General features: G+C 40.2%; 1 protein-coding gene across 6 annotated transcripts in view; it reads left to right on the top strand.

Moving 5' to 3' along the window:
* The window catches only part of LOC107223557 (serine/arginine repetitive matrix protein 2), a 72620-nt gene that overhangs the window by 7359 nt on the left and 42765 nt on the right, over positions 1 to 22496 (top strand). For all 6 annotated transcript variants that reach the window (XM_046733799.1, XM_046733796.1, XM_046733801.1 and 3 more), the window contains exon 2: positions 5294 to 5791. In XM_046733799.1, the coding sequence (XP_046589755.1) occupies positions 5294 to 5791 (498 nt within the window). The remainder of the gene's footprint in view (positions 1 to 5293; positions 5792 to 22496) is intronic.

Below are 22496 nucleotides of genomic sequence, written 5' to 3'. Positions count from 1 at the left end.
AGATCGGATAAGCTTTTTCCAAACTTCAAACGTAGAAATAGCCGATTTTTGCCTCCTGGTGAAATTATGAAGAAAAAACGCCACTTCTAAATCAATTACGAGCATGTTGGGAAATAACGAACCATTTTTCCACTAGAGAACAAAAACTATTATTACCCGCTAATAGGGCGAATAGCCTCCAATAGTAGTCTTTCACAAATATTCAGTGTTGCCAACACGTACCATAATAAAGGAATCGTACCATATATTAATGTACGTATACCATACCCCGTAGATGTACCATAATTTGACGATTTCACAATTTATTCCATAATTTGTACCGCAGTTTTGTTGTTGAGAATTGATATTTAGCTTTTTTTTCTCTTGGTGGATTGGGTGATTTTTTCATGACCTTTTTATTCAGAAGAATTAACGTACAGCATTTCATTTCAAGCTGCATACGATACATACACAACTTTATTCGTTGATTAATTTTTTTCTCCTTCAAAGAGCTGTTATGAAGAACATTTTTCGATTTTTTATTCAAACAAATATGTGTCTGAAGACAAAAAGTTATGAATAATCTTCACTCGTTATCTTGTTCTTCTTTCCTAGTATGATTTATACCATGAAAATACTATGATTCACGGCCCTGTATGCACCATAAAAATACCGAATCTCAGGCCCTGATTCCATAATACAATTGAACGATGTTGGCAATGCTGCAAATAGCCAGAACTTCATTGTACTCAAGCTATCAGCGCCGGCAGTTAGGGTTTTGTTTTATATAGTGTCCTCGCCAACTAAATTTTTTTCTCGTGCATTAGTCTCAATTATTTTTTTCCGTTAGAAAGAATAGATCAAATGACGTGTAACTCGCGCACTAGTTGCACAATATACTATTACTTGTACCTTGACTTGGTACCTCGATTTGATCAAATATTATTTTTGTAAATACGTACCCTTGCAATATGAACTGCTGAAAAAATTTCGGCTTTTTAGAATAGTCTGGGGTTGTTTTTTTTTTTGACGAAACTTCTATAAGCTTTGTATATAATATTTCTGTATATATCATTCTTTCGAGGGACGAGATAAATCACCGTGATATTTGTAATAAGATACACCAACATCAAAGCGATTCAAGGTACTTTGACAGAATATAGCTATGAAATACATCATAGTAATTTTTATTTTCTACTCGACATATTAACCTCTAGTTGATGTTTATAAAAAAATGTTTGAAGAAGTTTTAGCAAAAATTAGCAGCATTTTCACTTCCCGCGGTGTTTGCATTTGCGACGTTTGACGCGAGCGTTTTATCAACTTCGTTTCTCTTTATTTTTATCTCTTTAATTTCCTTGCGGTCCAGCGCGGCGTAATCGATGGATTCGGTGTTACGTGGGGGTCGATTGAAATTGCCTCGCACGTCAGGCGAGGGAAATGGGCGGAAATTACAAACCGGATTACTGGAGCCGTTGGGAAGAGACCGCGCAGTCTGCGGCCTGTCTGCAGGCTCGTTTCCCCCCCCCTGAAAAACAACTAATAATCGAAACTAGGTACCGCGATTCGCTGTCAAAGTATTACCCAAGTACGAAGAGTCACTTCGGCATACATAAATCCTTTCGTTTCCGCATCTCATTTTCCATCGGCAATCGTACAACTTCAAGCAATCCCAATTATCCTCGATTTTCTCGAACGAAAGTAGATTCGCTGTTTTCACTGACCAGATAATGAAATTTTCTTTGGGAAGGGTACGAATTTAGTTGCACGATTGCAGACGAGAAAAAGGATTCCTCGAGCCTTTAACATAATTTTCACTTTCATCTTACACCTTTCTGTCTTGACGCTTCAAAATATTTGGCATAAGCGTTGAACAGTTCGCTTTAATTTTACACAAACACAATTGCAATTCGTTATCCTTCACTTTTTACTTTGAACTGTATATGGCGACACATTTCTTGAGCACTTACATTGCCACTTTCGTGTGTCATCAAGCGCGCGTGCAGAGGTTTCGGATTAATCACGCTCCTCCTGGAATTGTGCTCTTTAATCCATGTTTTACTTTCTGAAACCTCTAAAACCGTCCCTGAGTCCTAGGGCGTAGCTCTTACCCCGAAATGTGATATCATCCTTCCGGGACCTCTTTTCTCTTTGTATTACTCCACGCGCACGCAACAATCCGACGGTTGCGCTGCCTTTTTCGGACCTGCAGTACAGTACAATGAAATAGGTTTACTCAAACTTGCGGGTACGGAAGTACCTACGACCTACGTCATACCTTCGCATTACGATAAAAGTGGGTAAGGAGTCCCACGCAAAATGTGTATTCGAGTTAATTATATAACGCGTTTCGTCTCGTGCGAGATTTCGCGATTAAATATAACATCCTTACACGAGTAATTACACTCTTTCGTTTTGCAAGTATGAATTGTACTACAGGAAGTAGAATGGACATATTCTTTTTTGCCCAAGTCGCCTAGTCGTAGCCACAGAATTATAGATGTTCGAATTTTGCGCTTATTAACTCGTTTAATTAAACGAACAATCATGATATACTCAATTTTTCTTTTTTTTTTTTTTTTGAGCAGTTTTATCGGTGTGCATATGCGATAAGTTTTAAGCGGTACTTTAATTTGGAGATCCTCCTGTGAATTTAAAAACATTTCGGATCATTTAAGTATGCAGCAATTTTCAAGTTACTTAATACCTTTTACCAACTTTTGACAAATGGTAATATTAATTAAGTAATATTCTGACCCACGAATTTTGAGTGTGAAAAAGTTGAAAAAATTCCGAAACCCGACAAGAGCTCACGATTCTAAATTTTTCACTCGACGTTGTTTCATCTTTTGATTTGTTAGCTACAAAGTTCCTCGAATATCTGATATCAGAAATCATATTCTTGTATCCGCTTTGTTGTTTCCATCTTAAAAGAATTCTGATATTGGAAATGTATATAAATTTTCGACTACATTTCCAAAATTTTTCAACGGCCACGCGCTCGTTTCGCTCAAAATATTTCACGCGTCTCGCGTGAATTTCAGTAAGTTCCACCAATGCCTGAATTTCGTCAAAGTTTGAATGAAAAATAAAAAAGGAATAAAACTCGTGCATTACGAATGAAATATCTAAGGGTTGAATAATGTTGAATCTTAAAAAATGCGACAATTTCTCTGATATACCTACCCTGCTCACATACGCTTGCGCCTAGCTCCTGCGGACTAAGAGCAGTTCGTTTGCAGGTGACGAGCCGTGCAGGCAGTGAGGCGATATGAGTTATGGCGTCGTCGATCAGTAACGACCGTTTACTTTTAGCCTTCGGAGGAAAAATAAGGAAAGAAATGGACGTAGGTGAAGATTTTATTCCTTCAGTCGTTCATTTTGCGCTTTGTCGATAAAAAACGAGTTCTTTTTTTCCCCGCTAATCACTCAAATCAATGAGATCGTTCTCGATTTGACATTAATCTGAATAACAAAGTTTTGATTCAAATAGCTCGATACTGCACGAAAAAAGTAATGAATGAATCGATTGAAACGAGGGAAATCGGTTAATACTATATTCCATCGCTTAACTTTACCTCGAGTTATTTTTTTACACACGTAGTTATAGAGCTACTGTATTTTATGTGCGCGTGACAATCCGGTGAATTATATTACTAAACTTACGTCAGCGTGCGATTTAGTCCGTATAAAAAGTTAAACCAATACTCGTTTGTAAAATTCCCGGAACATCAAAGTTGTCTTGATCATTTTAGACGTTTATCAGCTACTTTAATACCGGCATGTTTTTCGACGCAGCTAATAATTCCTCATTATTCGATATAGGAATAATTCACCTTTGGATGATAATGCATGCGATTGAAAGATTCCGACGCTTCATTTCAAATGCCTCTCGATTTATCGACGATGACGATTGATTTATCTCGTGCACATTGCAAGCGCCGTGTTAGTAGATTTCCTGATCAATTATTTCCCGGCTTAACACCGCAACGCTGTAATGCGATCAACAGTTGAATATTTACGGTTATACATATACCATTGAAATGTGATTATTATACGGAATTCAAAGGAATATACGTTACTCAATTGCGCACCAACTGGATAAACATTACACCGACCTAAGTTCACAAAGGCAACGAGTTTCTTGCCGTTTTTCCGTGTCGAGTAATTTTTACTCTCATCGATGCAATTGGTTCAGTGAAATTTGAATTTTTACCCAAATCATCAATCGAAAAGTTAAATATGTAGAATCGCCAACAATCTTCTGATGCAATTTTCTCATTATCGCGACTGAGACACATGTTTGAAAAATTCTTTGCGTTAGTCCGGTGAAGAAAGTGATTTTTATGAAAACTTATAACGCGTCCACACCTATCGCAAAATCAAACATTGATCGTGACCTCGATCGAAATGCTCACAGTGCGAAAAACTCATGCAAAACTGATTGTGGGTCGTAACTTTATTCGTTCCGTAGTTCGGAAAAAGGGAAAGCTTTCGGTGCGATATGATTTCCGTCCGGAAGTAAAGAAAAAAAAATATTGTGATTCCGGTAATACCGTTATTTTGCACAAAACGTGTATCCAGTATGTACGAAAAAAAAAACTGATTTACCATTGGAAAGTCTTCGACTTTGTTTTTACAGGTACATTGACAAACTGTTGCTGTGAATTATATTTTCGCAAAGTACCGATACAAAAATGTTTATTCTGAGGATAAGACGAATTTGATTTATCTTTGAAAAATTGCATTTAACGGTAATTAATCGATATTTACAGGATTTATAAAACATTGCTAAGACCATTTAATTACACTTCCTAAAATTGCTTGCCAATGAATTTTCAGGAGATGATATTTTAACCTTCCACATTTCTACCCATCTACGTTTTGCCTATGTGTCTGACATTTTGAAACAGTGTGAATTAGCTATTATGGTTTTTTTGACAATTCGGTATCTTGACCTTTCTATTTTCCGATCATTCTTCACATCTCAATCCACATTCCAATAAATCTGACGATTCTGTATTTTGACATTATACATTTAGTTTTGTCTGACATCCGATCCTTTCCGCCTTTCTCCGTTTCAGATTTGAAAAAACCATATCATCGCCTCTTCAAAAATCCTTTACTTTCAGCCTCCATCCTTCGGTCCGTCCAATCTTCGACCCAGGCCGATTCCCTTCGAAAAATCATGAAAAAAAAAGGCCAAACCAATTGTACAAAATGCTGTAAATATTAGCTCCCAGTTCCGCGTTGCCGATCCTAGCTTGCTAACGCGTTACACACAACAAAGCAGTGATATCGCTGGTGTTTGCAGATGGGCTCGCGCAGCGTTCCCGGTGCTGGCGTCGCTGGAGTATTGATCAACGAGGGCAGCGGCGATGGAGGCGGCGTCGTCGTCGTCGGCGGGGGTGGAGGTGGAGGCGGCGTCGCGAGGAGGGTCGGCGCCATGGCGGCAGTACGAGGTCGGACCTTGACGAGGACGGGGCAGAGAGCTGCGCTTAACGGAACCATCACGGTATCGAAACGGCCCCCGGCGGCGGTGGCGGCGGTGAATTCCGCCGCAGAAATCAGCCATCCGAAGACGATCAGAGCACCCGGAAGTCTCGCGCTGCCTCCGATTAACGGGGGGAAAAATCCACCCTCGAGGAAAAGCCCAGGAAAACCGCGAGAGGGAGCCGACAAGGAAAACGCAGCGGGAGCCGGTCCGAAAGCTCGGTCCTCAAAAAGGCCCCGCGAAAACGAAGGGAATGGAAATGCAGGGACCGGTTTGGCCCTCCGACCGCCGAGAGTGATCGCCTCGAAGATGGCCAAGGTGAGGATTACCTTTGTTTGTTTGTTTGTTGTTTTTTCACACGAATTTGTGCCAACTTTTTGCGCTATCGACTTTTTGTGCTTCTTGTTCGTTCGTTTCTTTTATTTCAACAATTTTAAACAAGGCCTCCGTAAGCGTGTATCAAACAACAGGGACGAACGTATTTTGTCTCGTTTCATTTTACAAAACCTTTTTTCATTCGGGTGAAACGGTACTTTGGTACTTTTGGGGCTGCATGGGTGCTACGCCTTCGATTACCGAAGAAGTAGATTGTGTTTGGTGATTTTTTTTTTTTTTCTACCACTTTTATTATCATTATCTAAAGCTGTCCAATTAGGCTTACGTGAACTGTTTTATTATGTATTTTGATAAAAGTTTACGGAGTATCATTCTACATACGTGGTGGTGGCGGTGGTGTGAAATTTAATTCACAAATGTCGTTGAATATGTAATCGACGAGGTTATCGTACTTGCTTCGCGCATGGTCGGAATAAAATGGACGTGATAATTTGAAAATTTTCACTTGTCTTAGAATTTGAATAGCCTCTCGAGGGTTTCAATTCTCGTGACACGTTTTTATTCTTTCTCTCTTATTATCGATGTCACATTTATGCCGTATAATTAACGTTTCTCGTTCACAAATGCCGTAATTTGAATATTTGTTTAGTTGAAATTTTGTATTCGCCTGGTGAGAGAATTAGGGAAAATCCATTTTTATAGGTATACACCGGGTTATTTTATCCGCATCCTCTTCAATCGCCGACTCGCAAGAGTTTGAGGGTGAAAGGGTGTGTTTTACTTTGGGCTCTCCCTTCTTTTCTAACATCGCCCTGTGCAGAGTACCGAATGAGACGAAGGGCTTGGATTCTTGATTCAAGATTGTTCGGGGAGATGTTCGTTTTTCGATTAACTTCTTATCTCCTCGAATCAACGGGAATTAAATTTCTTTCGCAGAATTTTCTATTCTCTTGAAATTGTTCAAATACAATTTCCCAAAATATGCGTAACTATTATTCGCTGTAAGTACAATTGTTTGATATTTTAAGTACGGTATTTCTTTAAACCGTTGTAACTGAAATAGTGGAACGAAAATAAACTCGTCGGTGAAATGAATTACAGACTGAATTAACAATAAAATGGCGAGTAGTAGAAAATCGTGTTTAGATGTTGGGATCCCTAGCTGAGTTTAGATGTAATTACATAAGTGTATACTTACACACATTTATAGAACTACGTTCTACATACATGTAAACACGATACGCCGCTTGCAATTAGAATCATTGTCAAACATTGCGTTGGTTCGTTGAGTGGGCGTAAAAGTATTTCAAGGTATGTTTTCTGGACTTAGATCAGCTTAACTTAGATCATTCATCACGGTGTAGAATAACTGCTTATAAATTTTTTCCTTACTCAATCTCCGTCATATTTTTCCCTCGTATTTTTCTGTACCGCGCATATACTTAACTGGATTAGCCGTAATGGCCGAAGAGAGAAAATTACCTCGGTGGTAGGAAATGGAAGTAATTTGCCCTCATTGAGTCGAGATATTTAAAGGAGGAAGAAAAAAAAAAAAAACATGTTCAAACGCGAAATTCAAAGCTCGCGTCTTCGGATATAATTTCTCTGAAAACTGCACAGCTCTATGATTCCAATCCACGGATGTACCTTCGTCATAGATATTCATTGCATTATACGGTCGTTAAGCATGATTCGAACACTTGAGAATGCACCCTACACTCACACACACACTCGCAAACTACTCAACTTTAGTTCAATTACTTTATTAATTTTAATGTACAACCACTTGATGTGCGCTATCGTCTGGATTTAATTTTAGGGCTAGGTATGCCCCTCTAATACGAATCCACTCACCCACGATTTTGAGCTATTAAAATTTGGCTGTAATAAAATCTTAAATAAACAAACACCACTCAAAAGACCGGAGCCCTGTATATGTATCATAATTTATAAACGTACTCTCGTTTCGTTTTATCATAACGACAGCCATAGCGAGCTTAATTCTGGCGAATGAAACGTGAAGTTTTTTACTCGTGCCTACATCTGCGTCTGTATAATGCGTGTAGAAATGCAGAAACGAACGTGTATAAGAGGCGCATTATGTGAAATGGGCGGTTGCTGCAACCTGTAAAAACGGTTGTCTGTTAAATTCCCTGCGTCCGTTTACATCTGACGTGCTTATTACCGGCATCGTTATCATAATCGTTACTATATTATTACTACCACACAATTCCGTTACGGATTATAAACGTATAGCATTATAGCACCGCGGAAAATCGAATCTTTTCATTTTATACCGGTGAAACGCCAATTGGCGAGATGAGAAAAAAAAAATTAACATCTTAAAAAAACGGTAAAAATTTATAAGGTTTATCAACGTGGGTGAGAGAAAAATTCTGCGGGTCCCCGTTGCTTTACGCATGTGTTACATGTATATTAATATTATGTATGTTAGACGCGGCTTGTGTAGGTAATCCAGTCCCGTTGTTCACCTGTGTCATTCGGCGCGATAAGACCCGCTTTCATCGTCGCTTCGCGTTGATAACGCGCGGAAAGCTGGAGGAAAAAAACAAAAAGTTGAGAAAAAAAACGAGTAGTGAAAACGTGAAATAAATGTATAAATAACATCGTCTTTACAATGCGAATACACTGTGTAGTTACATTGTTCGCACTGGTTTACACGGTTAAATGACAATACCGTAATTTTCTACGCGATTAGGAACAAAAGAAAAAATTTGCATACGACGCGATTTCTCAGGCATTGAAAAGAACAATTTATTGCTTGATTTAATTTGAGTGGTTAATTATTCATTCGAATTTAAGCCTCTCGATATTTTACTTCTCGAAAGTAATTCTTCCATTTAGTTACATATTATATAGTAGATCATTTTGTCAAAGAAAATTATCAGACTATTTTCAATTTCATTTTTTATCCACGCTGTTGACAATTTTCAGTAAAGAGACGAAAGAAAAAAAGAGATAAACGCGACTTTGTTCATGGGCCGCGTTTTCTCCAGCAAGTCGGGCAATCTGATATACCGCGTAGCTAACTAGTCTCAGTCCTCGGCTGCTAAACTGTCGTCTGCTAAAATGATGTCAGGACCAACCGGGTCTGTAACTTGACAGTTTCTGCTTTGTAACCGGGGTCACGTGCCTTTGGGCTAGCATTGCGTGGCGTTTTCTAACCACGCGATACGTCGGCGAAAACCTCGTTATAAAAGAGGGAGGTCAAACCGAGTCATTTTTGCTTTTTTTTTTTCTTTGCCGTTTTTGTTTCACGGTTCCATATTACCGACGACACCGCCTCACGTATTTTCGCCCTAAATATCGTGACTCAGATTTGACCCGAAAATATTACACACTAAATCTCAATTATCGAGCAATATAGCGCCAGCTTTAAACAGAGACCTTCGAGTCAGGATCGATGGCGCTTCGTTGAACTTAACTTTTCGCCAAAATTAATTAATTAACGGACATTAGACAGAGCCGCCGAGAATTTTCTTCACTTTCGTTTATACGCGAAGTCGACTTAACGCGATTATAATCACTTATATCGATCCTCAATCCTGACCTCAACCCCCGGAAATGAAATAAACGCGTGTCGTGACACAGAATATTATTTTAACACCGTGTAAAAAATAACCTACAAACCTAAATATTTCTCATTATTCCTAAATTTTTCTTCTCAATTCGAATCGGATTTTAAACGAATTTCTACAAGCTTAAAACATTCAAATTTAAAAAAACTGCATTTTTGTTTCATGGACAAGTATCGCAATCGGAATAGCAGTTCTGTTTTCCCATCAAGCGATCGCGTTATTTCTCAAATTCCTTCGATTTACACGCACCGCGAAAAACCGTTCGTTTATTTACCCGCGATGAAGTTGGACCGCGTTTTAATCTTTGACGGTTCAAGGTTCCTCCAAGCTTCGTCTTCCGGAAAAGCTCCGCAGGAATCCGCGTCTCTGATATAATGTGTGTACGGGAAGGAAGGGAAAGCTTAATTTTAGTCGAGGCTAACTAAGCGACCTACTTGACCCGATTTGGAGTCGGGAAATGCCTCGTGGCTTGAGGCGGGTGTCGTTTGCGTGTTTCATTCTGCACACCTGCGTTGCACTTTCGTTGCAGCGAATCGCACATGCCTTCCTTCGATGCGTTATCCCGGCAGATTGCGTTCTTGCCGCAGAGAGAGATCTCATCCCCTGCAGCTCGTTCTCTATCTCCGGCTTGTTTCTCTCTCTTTTCTCTCGCTCTCTTACGTAACTTCGAACTGGAGGAGCTCTCTGTCCGCATAACGAATTTCACACACGTTTGCAGGGCTCAAAGTTAGGCTAGGCGAGTTCTAGGCGAGACTATTACGTCTAAAACTAACGTGACACACATTCGACGGTCAAACTCAGGTGTTGACGCGCGATTTTAAACGAAAATACCAATTTTTATTAACGTACACCATTTTTACACTTTTGGACAGTTTCCGAAAATTCTGCAGTACAAAGTAGATAATCAATTAATTTTATCTTTCGATGAATGATTACGATTACTTTCTATTTACTATGTGAAAAGCTTTTGGCTAAAGCTCTAAACTACTTTTTGCGGAACACTTGTCTCTAAAATATGTTTACTCGACGTGCGACTCGCGTTGTCTGGTAAAAATCTTGAAATAGAATCAGGAATCGGATGGAAAACAGAAATTTGATGGTTAATTTAACAAAATTATTAGAAACCAATTTTTCGAAGTGCATAAAATGAAAATAAAAGCCACGTTGTTTAATAAATGTTGACTGAATAACCGGGTGTCTGTAAAATGGCAAATGCAAATTCGCGTGACGTCTCTTGCAGGGAATAGAAAAAGGCAGGTAAAAGACGGGATCTATACAGTACATATCGTTGCATGCATACCTCCGGTGCAAAATTGTAATAAATACGAGAGCGCTCGAGGTATGATTAATAGATGTTTAGCAGCCTCGAGTACCTGCCTATTCGAATTGAGGCGAAATGCGGAATTAATACCGCAATGTCAATGTACGTTTGAGCTTGAATAATTCATTGTATCAAATGCGCGAGTGTCGGCGTTGATGCGCCGAGTTGTTATATCCATCGAGCGTTTCTGTGTCAGAATTATATCCTGGAAGGCGTAATAAATTGCTTTTAAACGATTGCTTTTATCTTATAAATATATTTCTGGGAAAAATATCATAGTATATCATTATTTTCACGGTAATTATATAGACGAGAGTGTATGAAGTTAGTAGATATACGTAAGAATGTCGTTTGATTTTTCTTACAACACTTTGTTTGTATGATCAATGTAATTATCGTGTGATAATGATTGGAACGCTGTTCCTAATCTCTGCGCCATGTTTTACGACGGAAATTTATGTTTTCTCTTATATTCCTCGGTCGTTAGTCAGATCCGTGACAAATATGTTCAATTCTAGAAAGCGTTCAATCAGAAAATTATGCCTATAATCTGTCTTCAAACCCGTTTTGAATCGAATTTTTTAAGAGACACGATACCACCGTTTTTGTTACATTATCAAAATGAAGGAAAGAATTTTTGCCAGGCCAGCAGCGCGTGTGCTAATTTTTCCAAATTTTTTTTCCTTCCTTTAGGCAGACATTTTTTTGTCGATATCACATTGAAATTCCACCGGCTTTTGTTACGAGAACCGTTTCATCGTCGCTTATAGGTGTTAATAAATAACAACTCTGCAGTTGATCCGCGAATAATGACAGCGCGTGTATTGTTAAATATGCCCATCTTATTCGCTATACACGAATGATGAATGAATGAAAGTCACTACTCGCACCCATCAGGAAAAAAACTTGTACAACTTGCCCTGATGCGACGCAAATACCGTTTCCAACGAGTCGAACTTGTTGCGATCGAAACGCGGTCTATAAAAACCAGCCAGTAAAAACTAGACACCTACGCGCATAGTTTGGATCGTTTAGGTCGCTTTTACGTACTTGTGTCGGAAGCTTTGCGAGTCGGCGAAGGTTAACCATAAAAGCCTAGCATACCGAGAAGTCGTTTGATCGAATAAATACGTTTTTCCAATTTTTTCTCACGATTTTCGATCATGATAAAATTAAAAAATAATTATACATACTGCTTGAAATCAAATTAAATTTTGTTTCCTCAAATTACGTCGGATTGAAACGAATTCGAAATTTGATGAAACCAGTTATTTCAGGCTCATTTTTTCCCTGCTTTAATCAGGGACCAATTGTTTAATAAAGTAGTTAGAACATACTTGAGGATCTTCAGTTTTCTGGAAACTCAACTCTAATGAACCTGGAGTTAAAATTGTCTTCGATCATGCATTCTAGGAATGATTATGACGAAATGTGGATATCACTTATCGCTGTGAAACGGTCAGAACATATAATATGCAGGGTGAAGTGCGAATTGAAACATGAATAGGTATAAGGTATAGTATATTATATGTGAATATCGCGTGGTTCGAGTTCTCGCGAATTAAATTGCAGATTGTTTAATACACCTATATCTATGTATGTGCGATAGTTCCAGGACTGTACAACGCATCGACTAACTTATATCCGATCAATACGCACCTGCATCGAACCCGACTCGACCGATTTCATCACTTTACACCTGCGGTACGCGTCTACTATCAAAGTACGAAACGTTTACACAGAGATTTACACGCGTTGCGTGAACGGATGGAAAAAGCGAGTTGCGTAGGATACACGCATGGCAATTTTATTTCCGCACATTAGGCTAATTTTCTATTTCCTCATTTCTTGAACGAATATAAGAGAAAGTTGTGTCCCATTTTATCGAAGTCGGAACTAGAGCATGCGTGCCGAAGTTACATATTATATATATTAGGGTAGTTTTTTTTAACTATTTTTTGTTTATACGTATCCTTGAAAAGTTGGTTTTTAGCCTGAAACGAAGCCTCGTGAAATCGGAACTCGGTAGCAAAATTCTGAAAGGTGCCTCATCCGGTTTGAATTTTTCAAACACTCTAACCGAAATATCTCGACAACTTATACATATTAGAAAGCTGTTCTTGGTTTCATTTTCAATCAAATGTTCTTTAAAAAGTGTCGTGACTACCGCGTGAGTTTATTTGTATCGGGTTAGAACACGAGTGAAATAAAAATTTACAAGGTAATAAGCATCTTCATTCGTTTATTCAACGTACTCAACTTTAAACGTTCATATCGAATACAAGTTGAACACTCAAGTGTACAGTAGTATTTGATTATCTACAAAATGAAACCAAAAACAGTTTCCCACCTTGTATAATTTTCGAGATATTTCGGTTAGAGTGTTTGAAAAATTAAAACCGGATGACGCACCTTTTAGAATTTTAGAAAAACTCACTTTTCGAAGGGTATGTAAGAAAAAAAAATAGCTTAAGAAAAACCCACCCTAATACATGTGTAAGATACGTAACCATTGACGCATAATCGATGCACTACGCATGATGCAAACTCTTCTTTCTTCGCCCAGGAAGCTGTTTGCAATCCTGGTCGAGGGTTGCTTTTATAGGGCAATTGGTGAATCAGCCTGCAGGGTATAACGCCCTGCGGAGGATTTCTTTCGCCTAGGATCCGAGTCTCTGGGGGTTAGCGTACCTCCGCATACATGTACATATATATAAAGGCCAAGAGTTCAACGCGCATTCATCCCGCATCGGTTCGAACCAGAGGTTCTCATTGTCGGTACAATTTACCGAAAAAGGGTTCACCGCGACTGTTTTCGCGCTTGAGGAGATTGCACTGAGAGAAATTTTTAGTTCCGGTTACCGCTCGGTCCTTGAATATTCTCATTTTTTACCACAATCGAAAAATATAGTTCTAGGTAGAAAATGAAAATTAGTTTTCTAGTATCCGTTACTATTCTTTCTCATTACGATCACTGTTACTAGATTTTCTTGTAACTGTTGAGAAGATTTAATGCTTGTGCAACAATAAATTGACGTTAAAGCGTTATTTAATTAAAAAAGTAGAGTAAGAAATGAAATTTTTCTCACTCTGACCTCCCAAAAATGTATACTTTTTATTAATTTTATTATGAGATAATCGTGAATAGAGTATTCGTCAAATGGTTATGTTCGTCGGCTACAAAAATTTCTCTCTGCGAAAATATCATAACAAAAAACACTGTAATCATAAATACTAGCTTCGATATCGATGTTTTATTTCAAATCGATTCGAAATGGTTAAAAATTGTAAAATCACCCACCGTAGAGTGAAATCGAATTAACCTATTGGATTTTTCATAATTTTAAAGCAACTTGCAGCAAAACATCGATATCTCAGCATTTATTCATCATTCAGGTGTATAAATTTATTTTCTACTTTTGTATTTTCGAAGAGATCTTCGTAACTCAGTAATCAACGTATGATTATTTCATACATATAAAAAAAAAAAAATTAACAAAAAGTTTACGATTTTACGCTGTCGAACCTCTTTAAAATTTGACATCATTTTCCTTCTTCTTTCAGAGACCGAAAAAAATTCCGTACTCGTAATTTCCTCACCTTAGCTATCGTACGAATCTGATATTCGGTTACACTTCCGTTTCGCTCCAATCTTTTTTCTCCGATTCCTGGATTTTCTGGGCCGCGAAATGAATTGTTCTCGACTTGTGTTTCCGGTATGAGGAGATTCGAGGCAATTTTCGCCGAGGGATTACAGGTACACGATATCTCGAATTTACGAAGCGTGCAAGCAACGGCTGGCTTATTCTTCTCCGCAGCTCCGCGATGTATTCAAAGATATTCGAATGGGTCACGAAGTATATAAGCTGACGTAACGATCACCGATGCTAGGTGATGCAGAGACAGACGTAACGCGTCTCCGTCGATGTGTATGTGTGACATGTAGTTTACGTGAGAGATCGACGCCTCACGATTACAGATCGCGATTGATAAATTTTTCCATGGAAAGAATCGCACTTATGGCCTTCGTGCCGCATCGACGACATCGTTGATTGTGTGCTTTTGCGTTCAATCCACCGGTTATTCATCCGCCGATTTTTAACCGCGCAACAACTCTTCTTATATGTTAAACGTGTACGCAATCGGAGGATCAGACGTTTCCTGGTCACTCAAGATCACCGTCCATGGATCATTTTTGATCATCGGTTAAGCGAGGTCAAGAACCGAAAGTCCTGTGAAATATACCGTTGACCGTTTCTTGGATAAGATACTTTTAAACCCGGAGTTCGAATATCGGTGAGAAAAATCGAAAAATCTCAAAATTCAATTTCAAATCACGGTGTAATCTATTTTTCCCAGTCGTTTTCCTTCCTTTGACTGCTGGAAGACTTCGAGCATTGATCAATACCTCGTTCCAGCCAATATTCAAACCTTTCATCAATTCTCTAGCAGTTTCTTTTTCCGAGGTAGGCAAAGCCGACAGAAAAACGCTGAGAAAATTTTCTCATTGCGAAAGACAGGAGACTGCTTGCTACATGGGGACAAATTTTTTCTGAATTCCAATTTCGCTTTGTAAAATTCAAAAACGTTACCTACACTTGCGGCCTTATTACATCCGTCTCATTTCTCTCTTCGTTTTATGATTTCGTTTATTCTTTCTTCCTAAAAATTTATGATCGTCATTCGCTCGCGATTCAAGACCCGTGAACAAAAATGTCAGCGAAAATGTTACGACAAAGGAATGGCGCAGCGTTATTGCGTTACACAGAGACAAGAATCTTCCTTGGCTCGTTGGTTCTTTCATGAATTTCTGGACCGGAACGCCTGGCGTTGTCATTCGTGTCTGTCAAGCCGCTGGGAAGGATTCAAGCTCTCCCAAAATTCTGCAGCCCGTGGCCTCAAGATCAGTATCCGTCCGGCGTGCGTTTCGTGTCATTCGAGCATAAGGCGCCTGGTCGACTGGAATTCGTATCGACCCAGTGTCACGCACGTGTTATGACTCGTTTTCTTATCTGAAAACAAAATCTCGGAAAACCGATTTCGCCAGCTCAACGTTTCCACGATTCAACCACAGTCTTCTGCTCGTTTGCAAAGAGGACCTCTGCTGCGTTAACCCAGAAATAGTGTTCAGGTACACAAAGCAACGGATGTATCAATTTTATCCAACAATTTTCGAGTAACTTACATTTTTCATGAATGACCAATAAATCACTCGTTATTCAAATCGGATCAAATCTCAACACGATCGGTGACTTTCTTATACACAGTTTTCTCTTCGTTAAATTGTTTTCCAATTCTTTCTACAGCTATAACAAATTCACGATTCTACTAAATTTTTTCAGAGGTATCACACCCTCCTTTAATTAAACGGTAACACCATACTCAGCGTGTCATTATGTCTGAAATCGAAATTTTGAAAAAATTAGCACGCTACGATGAAGATGCGAATTTTAACGAAATCCGAAAGTAGAACTATTAGTCGCGATGACGTAGACAGCTGCCGAACCGGCTCCCTCTGGCTATGAGCTCAACATTTCGCGCGCTGTATTGATTATGATTATTGTTATGATTATGATCATTATTTTTCGTACGTCCAGCGTACGGCTTATTTCGATTACCGTGAATCGATCAATTTTCGATTTCTTGAAATTTTTTTGTGATACAAGAAGTGGAACTGCCGCTCGATGCTTCGTCGGTCCGTAGTTTCTTTTAATGATTTTATTCCGTGCTCGATCGGTAGACTGAATTCCTTGTACATACCATTCCTCGGTTTTTTTCCCTTCCTTTTCTCTCTCTCATTGTCAGTTTACGGTCAGTCTCGACGCTTTATAATAACAATATGCCTGTCGACTCTGCACACCATTCTGCGATTTGCAGTTTATTAGATTAGGAGAAAGGCTTCCTCGGCTGGCCATCAATCCGGTACCTACTGCAGTACAATGACACTTCGTACGCTCTAGAGTTACCTACTTAAAACCAGGGTACCAAGCCTCGGTCCAAGGGTCACGGAGCGGGCCGAATTAAATTTCCCCCAAAACCATACATCGGGAAAGAATTCAACTTCTGTGATCAAATTACGCTCGTCGCGCATCACGCAGCGATCGTAAAGCATGAGACGGTAAAATTTTCGAATTTTTCGTTCGTTCTCATTTCAATTCCCGGCTACATTTCCACCCGCACCATCAACTCCCGTAGTTTCTGCAACGCGAAGCGTTTTAGACCCGTCCTCGGAATAAGTGGATCGATGATACGCCCCCACCATCAACAATGAACCGTTTCAGATACCCTACGCGGCTGTCCCATCCCCAGCACCAAAGTGTTCCTTAAATTCCTCTCGGTTTCGTCCGATCCGTCAATGTCTCATGCGCCAAAAGCTCATCCGTTTCTAACGGCTCGGTGCTCCATAACAGAGGAATACCAAACATGAAAAACTAGTGCCTAAGGTTCGCGGACCATTAATTTTCTCATGGAGAAATCACCATTCGATAAGTGAAAAGAGTCATTTAATGGAGAATAAATGGAACGTTCGTTACCCTGAATTTTACCGTCTCGTCAATAAGGAAGTTTATACTTTCCTTCATTCCTGTACCAACGGAGTATCGTCAATTCGTTCGTTCGATGTGGGGGAGAGGGAACGATCAGCGTATTTATCATCGATTCAGCGTCATGGCGAAGCGTTTTATCCCACCTGGAACATGGTGTTGGAGTTGTTGGTGTTTCGAGGTGGGCTATGGGTTCACCGAGCCGTGAATCCGCGCCTGGTGGTCGGTTGGCTGACTGGTTTGTTGCTCGGTAGGCCTCGTCCTTCTTCGCTTCTCCCTTTGCTCCGATACTAAAAACTCTTGGTTCTATTGTCTGTTCGGGTTTGATGACGTCAGGTGGCAAGTTCCCCGTTGAAGGTTGCCTAGATGCACGGTTCGTTTGCTGTCCTATTTCGATCATCCGCACACTGTGCGCTTTAAGGTGTATTACCAACCATTGTCTAGGTACCCGCGGTGTGTGCCGGTACATACGCTCACGAATTATAGGTGTAGTGTTACATCGTGGACTCATTTTCTTCTGTCCTTGAATCAGTGAGAAATTTCGTTCGAAGATAAACCCATGAGATCGGGCTCTTTGGCTATTGTAGAGAAAGTTGTATAACTGAGGTACGGCAACTTTTGGTCAATTGGACGCGTACTTTTTCAACTGAAAGTGACAACAATGTTCTCGGAAATACGTTATATTTCCTACGTACGTGCATTATTTACACTTGAGATTACCGCCTTCGTCAAATATCTTCATGATTTGAGTGTGATCGGTTCGATGATACTCGAAGTTTCGTCTTCGCGCTACGAAAAAATTGAATTATCAAACTGTACGTGACCGGAAAAAGAAACGATGGATACCGATTATGGTTCTCGTGATCCTTCGCACCTCTACCGACATAAAGTAAAGTACTTACCATAAAATGCGTCTCCTAAGTGCGTCTCTGCCGGACGAAAACGCGGATGTAATACAGACGCAGCATCCGGGGCGTCCCTGACGAGAGGCAGAGTGCATTCCCTCCAATCCAGACCTCATACCGTCGTAATATATACGAATAAAAAATTCTTTTGAAACGTATAGATAAAAAATAAGACAGACATGACCTGAAGCTTTGCGATACTACTTCTGAATCTTCCGTGTGTAGCAAAATAAAAAAGAAGGAAGATGGATGCGCGCGTGTTGGTTTAGCAATTTCCTGACAGCTGACCTCCACGGTAAATTGGAATTACGCAATGAATTGACCGCTGTGTATCGATGCAACGATTCGATTCCAACAATAATATTTTTTCGCTAGTTGATTGCCTCCGTTGAAACGTACGGCAAACATATTATCATTGCAGAAAAGTCTGTTCGGGAAGTTGAGGTCAAGACATGCGATTTTCGAAGTCTTTCGACCCCCCGGGATTTGGTGTCAAAAACGTCTACCTGATCATGGTTTTATCGATTGACCGTTGAGCTGTGCAGAGACTTGCGTAACGTGTAGATTGAGCAAATTTCCCTGCGAGGCACTTTCTTTTATCTACAATTATTTTCTATCCAGTACTGCAAGTACGACAAGTCTAACCGAGCCGAGATACTCTTATCTCGAATCCAGTGTTTACGCTTGGACTGACTGGAAAAGTAGTGAGTGGAAGTATGCAGGATGCACACGCACATGCGTCAAGAGTCAGGGAACCGTGAAGAGTCACAAGCTGGTGTCAAACGAACGTAAAACACGGAGTGCACATGCAGTGGACATAATCCCATGTGGAAAATCCACCTTTCAACCGACGAATGCTCAACAGTATGCACGTGCGTACGTGCCACGGGTAATTTTTAGGTCTCAGGTCTGTGGCTCGACTCGCACTTGGGTCTATAACATTTGATGCTGCCGTAGAGCTTTTAGCGGAAGCGGGCAAAGTCGCACCGAGTGCTTTCCTGCTTTCGGTGCAATTAACGACTCGGAGCGAAGCGGCAATATTCTGGTAGCTATAGGCTCAAGGTCGCCGGATACACGCGTACCACTCTGGAAAATGAGAAATCCCTTCTCTTTTTTTTTTTTTTGCTCCTTACCATTCTTTTCGAGATTTACCTCCGGCGATGAGCGGCAAGAAGAGAGTGAAAGGTTTTTCATATCTTTTTGTTTGAGTTAAGAGTAACTTTAGTTGTACGCAGCCGCGTATTAAAGTACTTAATTTTATCCTTGAATTTAAGATCCAGTGAAATTTACTGGCATAGGTATCTCTGATTCCTTGAAAAGTGTGAAGAACAATCTGAACTCACAATCATTGAAACAAACGATAGATGCGTGATTCTGACGAATATTAAGCAGAGCAGAGTAATCTGTCTTCGACAAATTAAAGTGCGTTTCCTTTTTTCACTATTATCGCATCATTAGCCATGAATCGGGCATGAAATTGAGAGTTCGACGACCGACTGACGTCGAAGAGCCGTATAATTATAATCTCTGCACGTTGAGGAAAAAAAAAAGCTTTCATCCGGGTTTCGATCAATTTTACAACATTCGTGCAGTCACCCAGCTCGTACAACGGACAAAAGCGGTTTGTCCATTGGTCGAGACCGCATAATTGTGTCGTGCTGACGGAGGAGTTTCGTTGAATTGGCAAATAGCTTTATTGATTGAGCCAGCTTTGTTCATTATCGATCTATGTCGTGACAGCATATATCGTCGCTCATCACCATGCGACGGTTCATTGGACGCGAAGAGCTCAAATCATCGCTGAAGTTTCCGCGTCGATATTCCACCCTAATTAAATCCGATTCCGCCGTGTTTTTTCTGTTTTCAAAACCAGCTTTTCTGCCACAGCCGGTAATTTTGCCGCTCGACCGTTTCCCTGTGCAAGTTTGCAATTGCTCGAGGCGTGAAATCGCGCAACTGTATAGTGAGTTTGCTGGGCGACGATTGTCGGTCAGGTGGGCGGGATAAATTAGCGCAAATTCAAGCCTAATAAAATACAGCACCGTAGAGTTGCTTTACGCTGTTACACATGCTCGTCATCGCTGCACATACTCCGTTACTCAGTCTGGTAATGATCTCAGCTTCTCGCCTGTGTTATTCATCGTAACGAAGGTCATGGTCCTGAAAATTCAGCTCACTAATTTCCTCTCTCTCTCTCTCTCTCTCTCTCTCTCTCTCTCTCTTTCTTATAATTAGTTGCAATACCAGTGACGAAGAACTAATTCAAACTTGGATTTGAACGATTTGGATCGATCCCGATTCCAGGCTCCCTGATGTCGTAAGAAACGCGCCAAGAGATGCAGTCTCGTGTAGTCTCTTGAAAAATAGGAGAGCAAATAAAAATAGTGGATGGAAAAGAGACCGCGGGAAAAATAGGAATGGATAGAAATAGTCGTGGTAGCACGTCGGCTCGTGTTGTTATCTCCAGTCTGACCTAATATTTCTCCGCGGTTGTAATAAAACCCAGTCTATTAAGCGATCGCGCGCCTAAACAGAAGAAGATATTACACGCGTAATTTCTCTTCGAGGATGCAAACTTCCATTCCAGACCGCCGCGCAACAGACTCTGACATTTATTGCACGGCTCTAATTCCATGCTGGTGTAACGTCAAGTTGAAAGGGTCGGATTAATTTTCATCGTCACATCTGCATTTCACATGGCTACGATATACGAATACATATATGCGTATGTAGCACATAAACGTACGATTTTCTTTGTCAAGTCGGCCTCTTTCGGACGATGTTTTTTCCCTTCCGCATTTGGTAAGTTCTGTAAATAATATTTCTTTTATCCAGAGTTAAAATATTGCAATTTCAAACGAGCGTACGGTAATAGTAAGCAGTCGATGGAGGAAAGTGGCTCAGGTGACAAAGAAAGTCGCTATTCAATGTTCTACGTCATCGACCGTTCGAAAGGGACTTTTGCCTCTTCACCACTCGCGTTATACATTCCGTATGAAATAATTCCTATGATTCGAGACGTAGAAAGCCTGCGACAGCTTATTGTTCAACGGGCGAATAAAATTCTCCCGGCTTTTCGCTGCAGAGACTTTCTGCGACGGTTCGTTCGAATATCGGGAATCGATACGTTACAGCGGCACTTTGTAAGATACCGCTGCATTCATCGGTGTATTCGGAAATCGAAGTTCAAGGGGTTTGCAATCAGCGCGGTAATTCTTACCCACCGATATCTTTCACCGTAGTAAACCCCGAGGATTTTTATTCCTCGTTATAGTAACAAGTGTTTCCTGATCGTTGCGTACAACGGATCTCTGGTTTGCTCTGCAAACGGGGGCGGTTCAACGTTCAAACGCAATTCCGGAGACGACGAAGGGTAAACAACGCGATGAAATCGTCTGTCGCGAAATTCAGATTCGAGGAATTTACGTTTAAATTACAATCGCAATATCGCTCGCTGCGTACGTACTCTTCTATATATAATTGTGACTGACGAATCGTACACAACACAATGACAGATTGGCATACAACGCGTGTCGAGGGATGCACGCAACCTCGTTTACTTTACGTACACAATAATAAGTAGGTACGTGGACTCGCCGTTATAGCCAGCCACCCCAAAATCGATAAATGCTCAGGCTGCGTCGTAATTTCACTCCATGACGCGTAATGTTGTACCGTAGCAAATTACTTCGAAATTAATCCGCGCGGCTTATATTGTTGTCAAATTTCCTGTCCATCAGGATTAAAGTTTCCGTAGAAAAATATGGTTAAAACCTAAAATGAATACAACATTCATGTCTAACTATCGTAGAGAAGGTTGACCCATTTTCGATAAGCCGATCGCGTGAGATATTAGATTCGCAAATGGAACAGTCTGACGAGGGGAGTCTGGAGTCGGGAGTTCCTTTTCCAAATAAGAAATGGGTCAATGACGGCTTGTTGGATCCGTCTCAACCTACAATTCAAGCTATAATGCTTCGAGAAATTGTAATATACATTATTATTCTATCAGAGAAACCATAAATTGATTTCAGTGTCTGATATAGCAGAACTACGCCAATAGAACCATCAGTTTTATTGTTCCTCTATAAAGTATTGAAAAAAAAAAAATGAAAACAAATCTCAGAAAAGCTAGACATCGTTTCGTCTGACCTACATAATTTGAATCCTAGTAATTGTGAGCTGACGGTTGTAAACTTGGTCAAAGTTCCCTGATCTCGAGCCAAATTAAATTCCTCTAACAGTTGTATTCAACAAGCCGGATAAGAGCGGAAACTTTGTAGCTCACTGCTCATTTCAAAGTTGAAATCGCGAGATCCT

Source organism: Neodiprion lecontei, chromosome 3 (assembly GCF_021901455.1).
Source record: "Neodiprion lecontei isolate iyNeoLeco1 chromosome 3, iyNeoLeco1.1, whole genome shotgun sequence".
Lineage (NCBI taxonomy): Eukaryota > Metazoa > Arthropoda > Insecta > Hymenoptera > Diprionidae > Neodiprion > Neodiprion lecontei.
The sequence above is the reverse complement of the archived record's forward strand: the minus strand, read 5'-3'. Positions and strand labels throughout refer to the sequence as shown.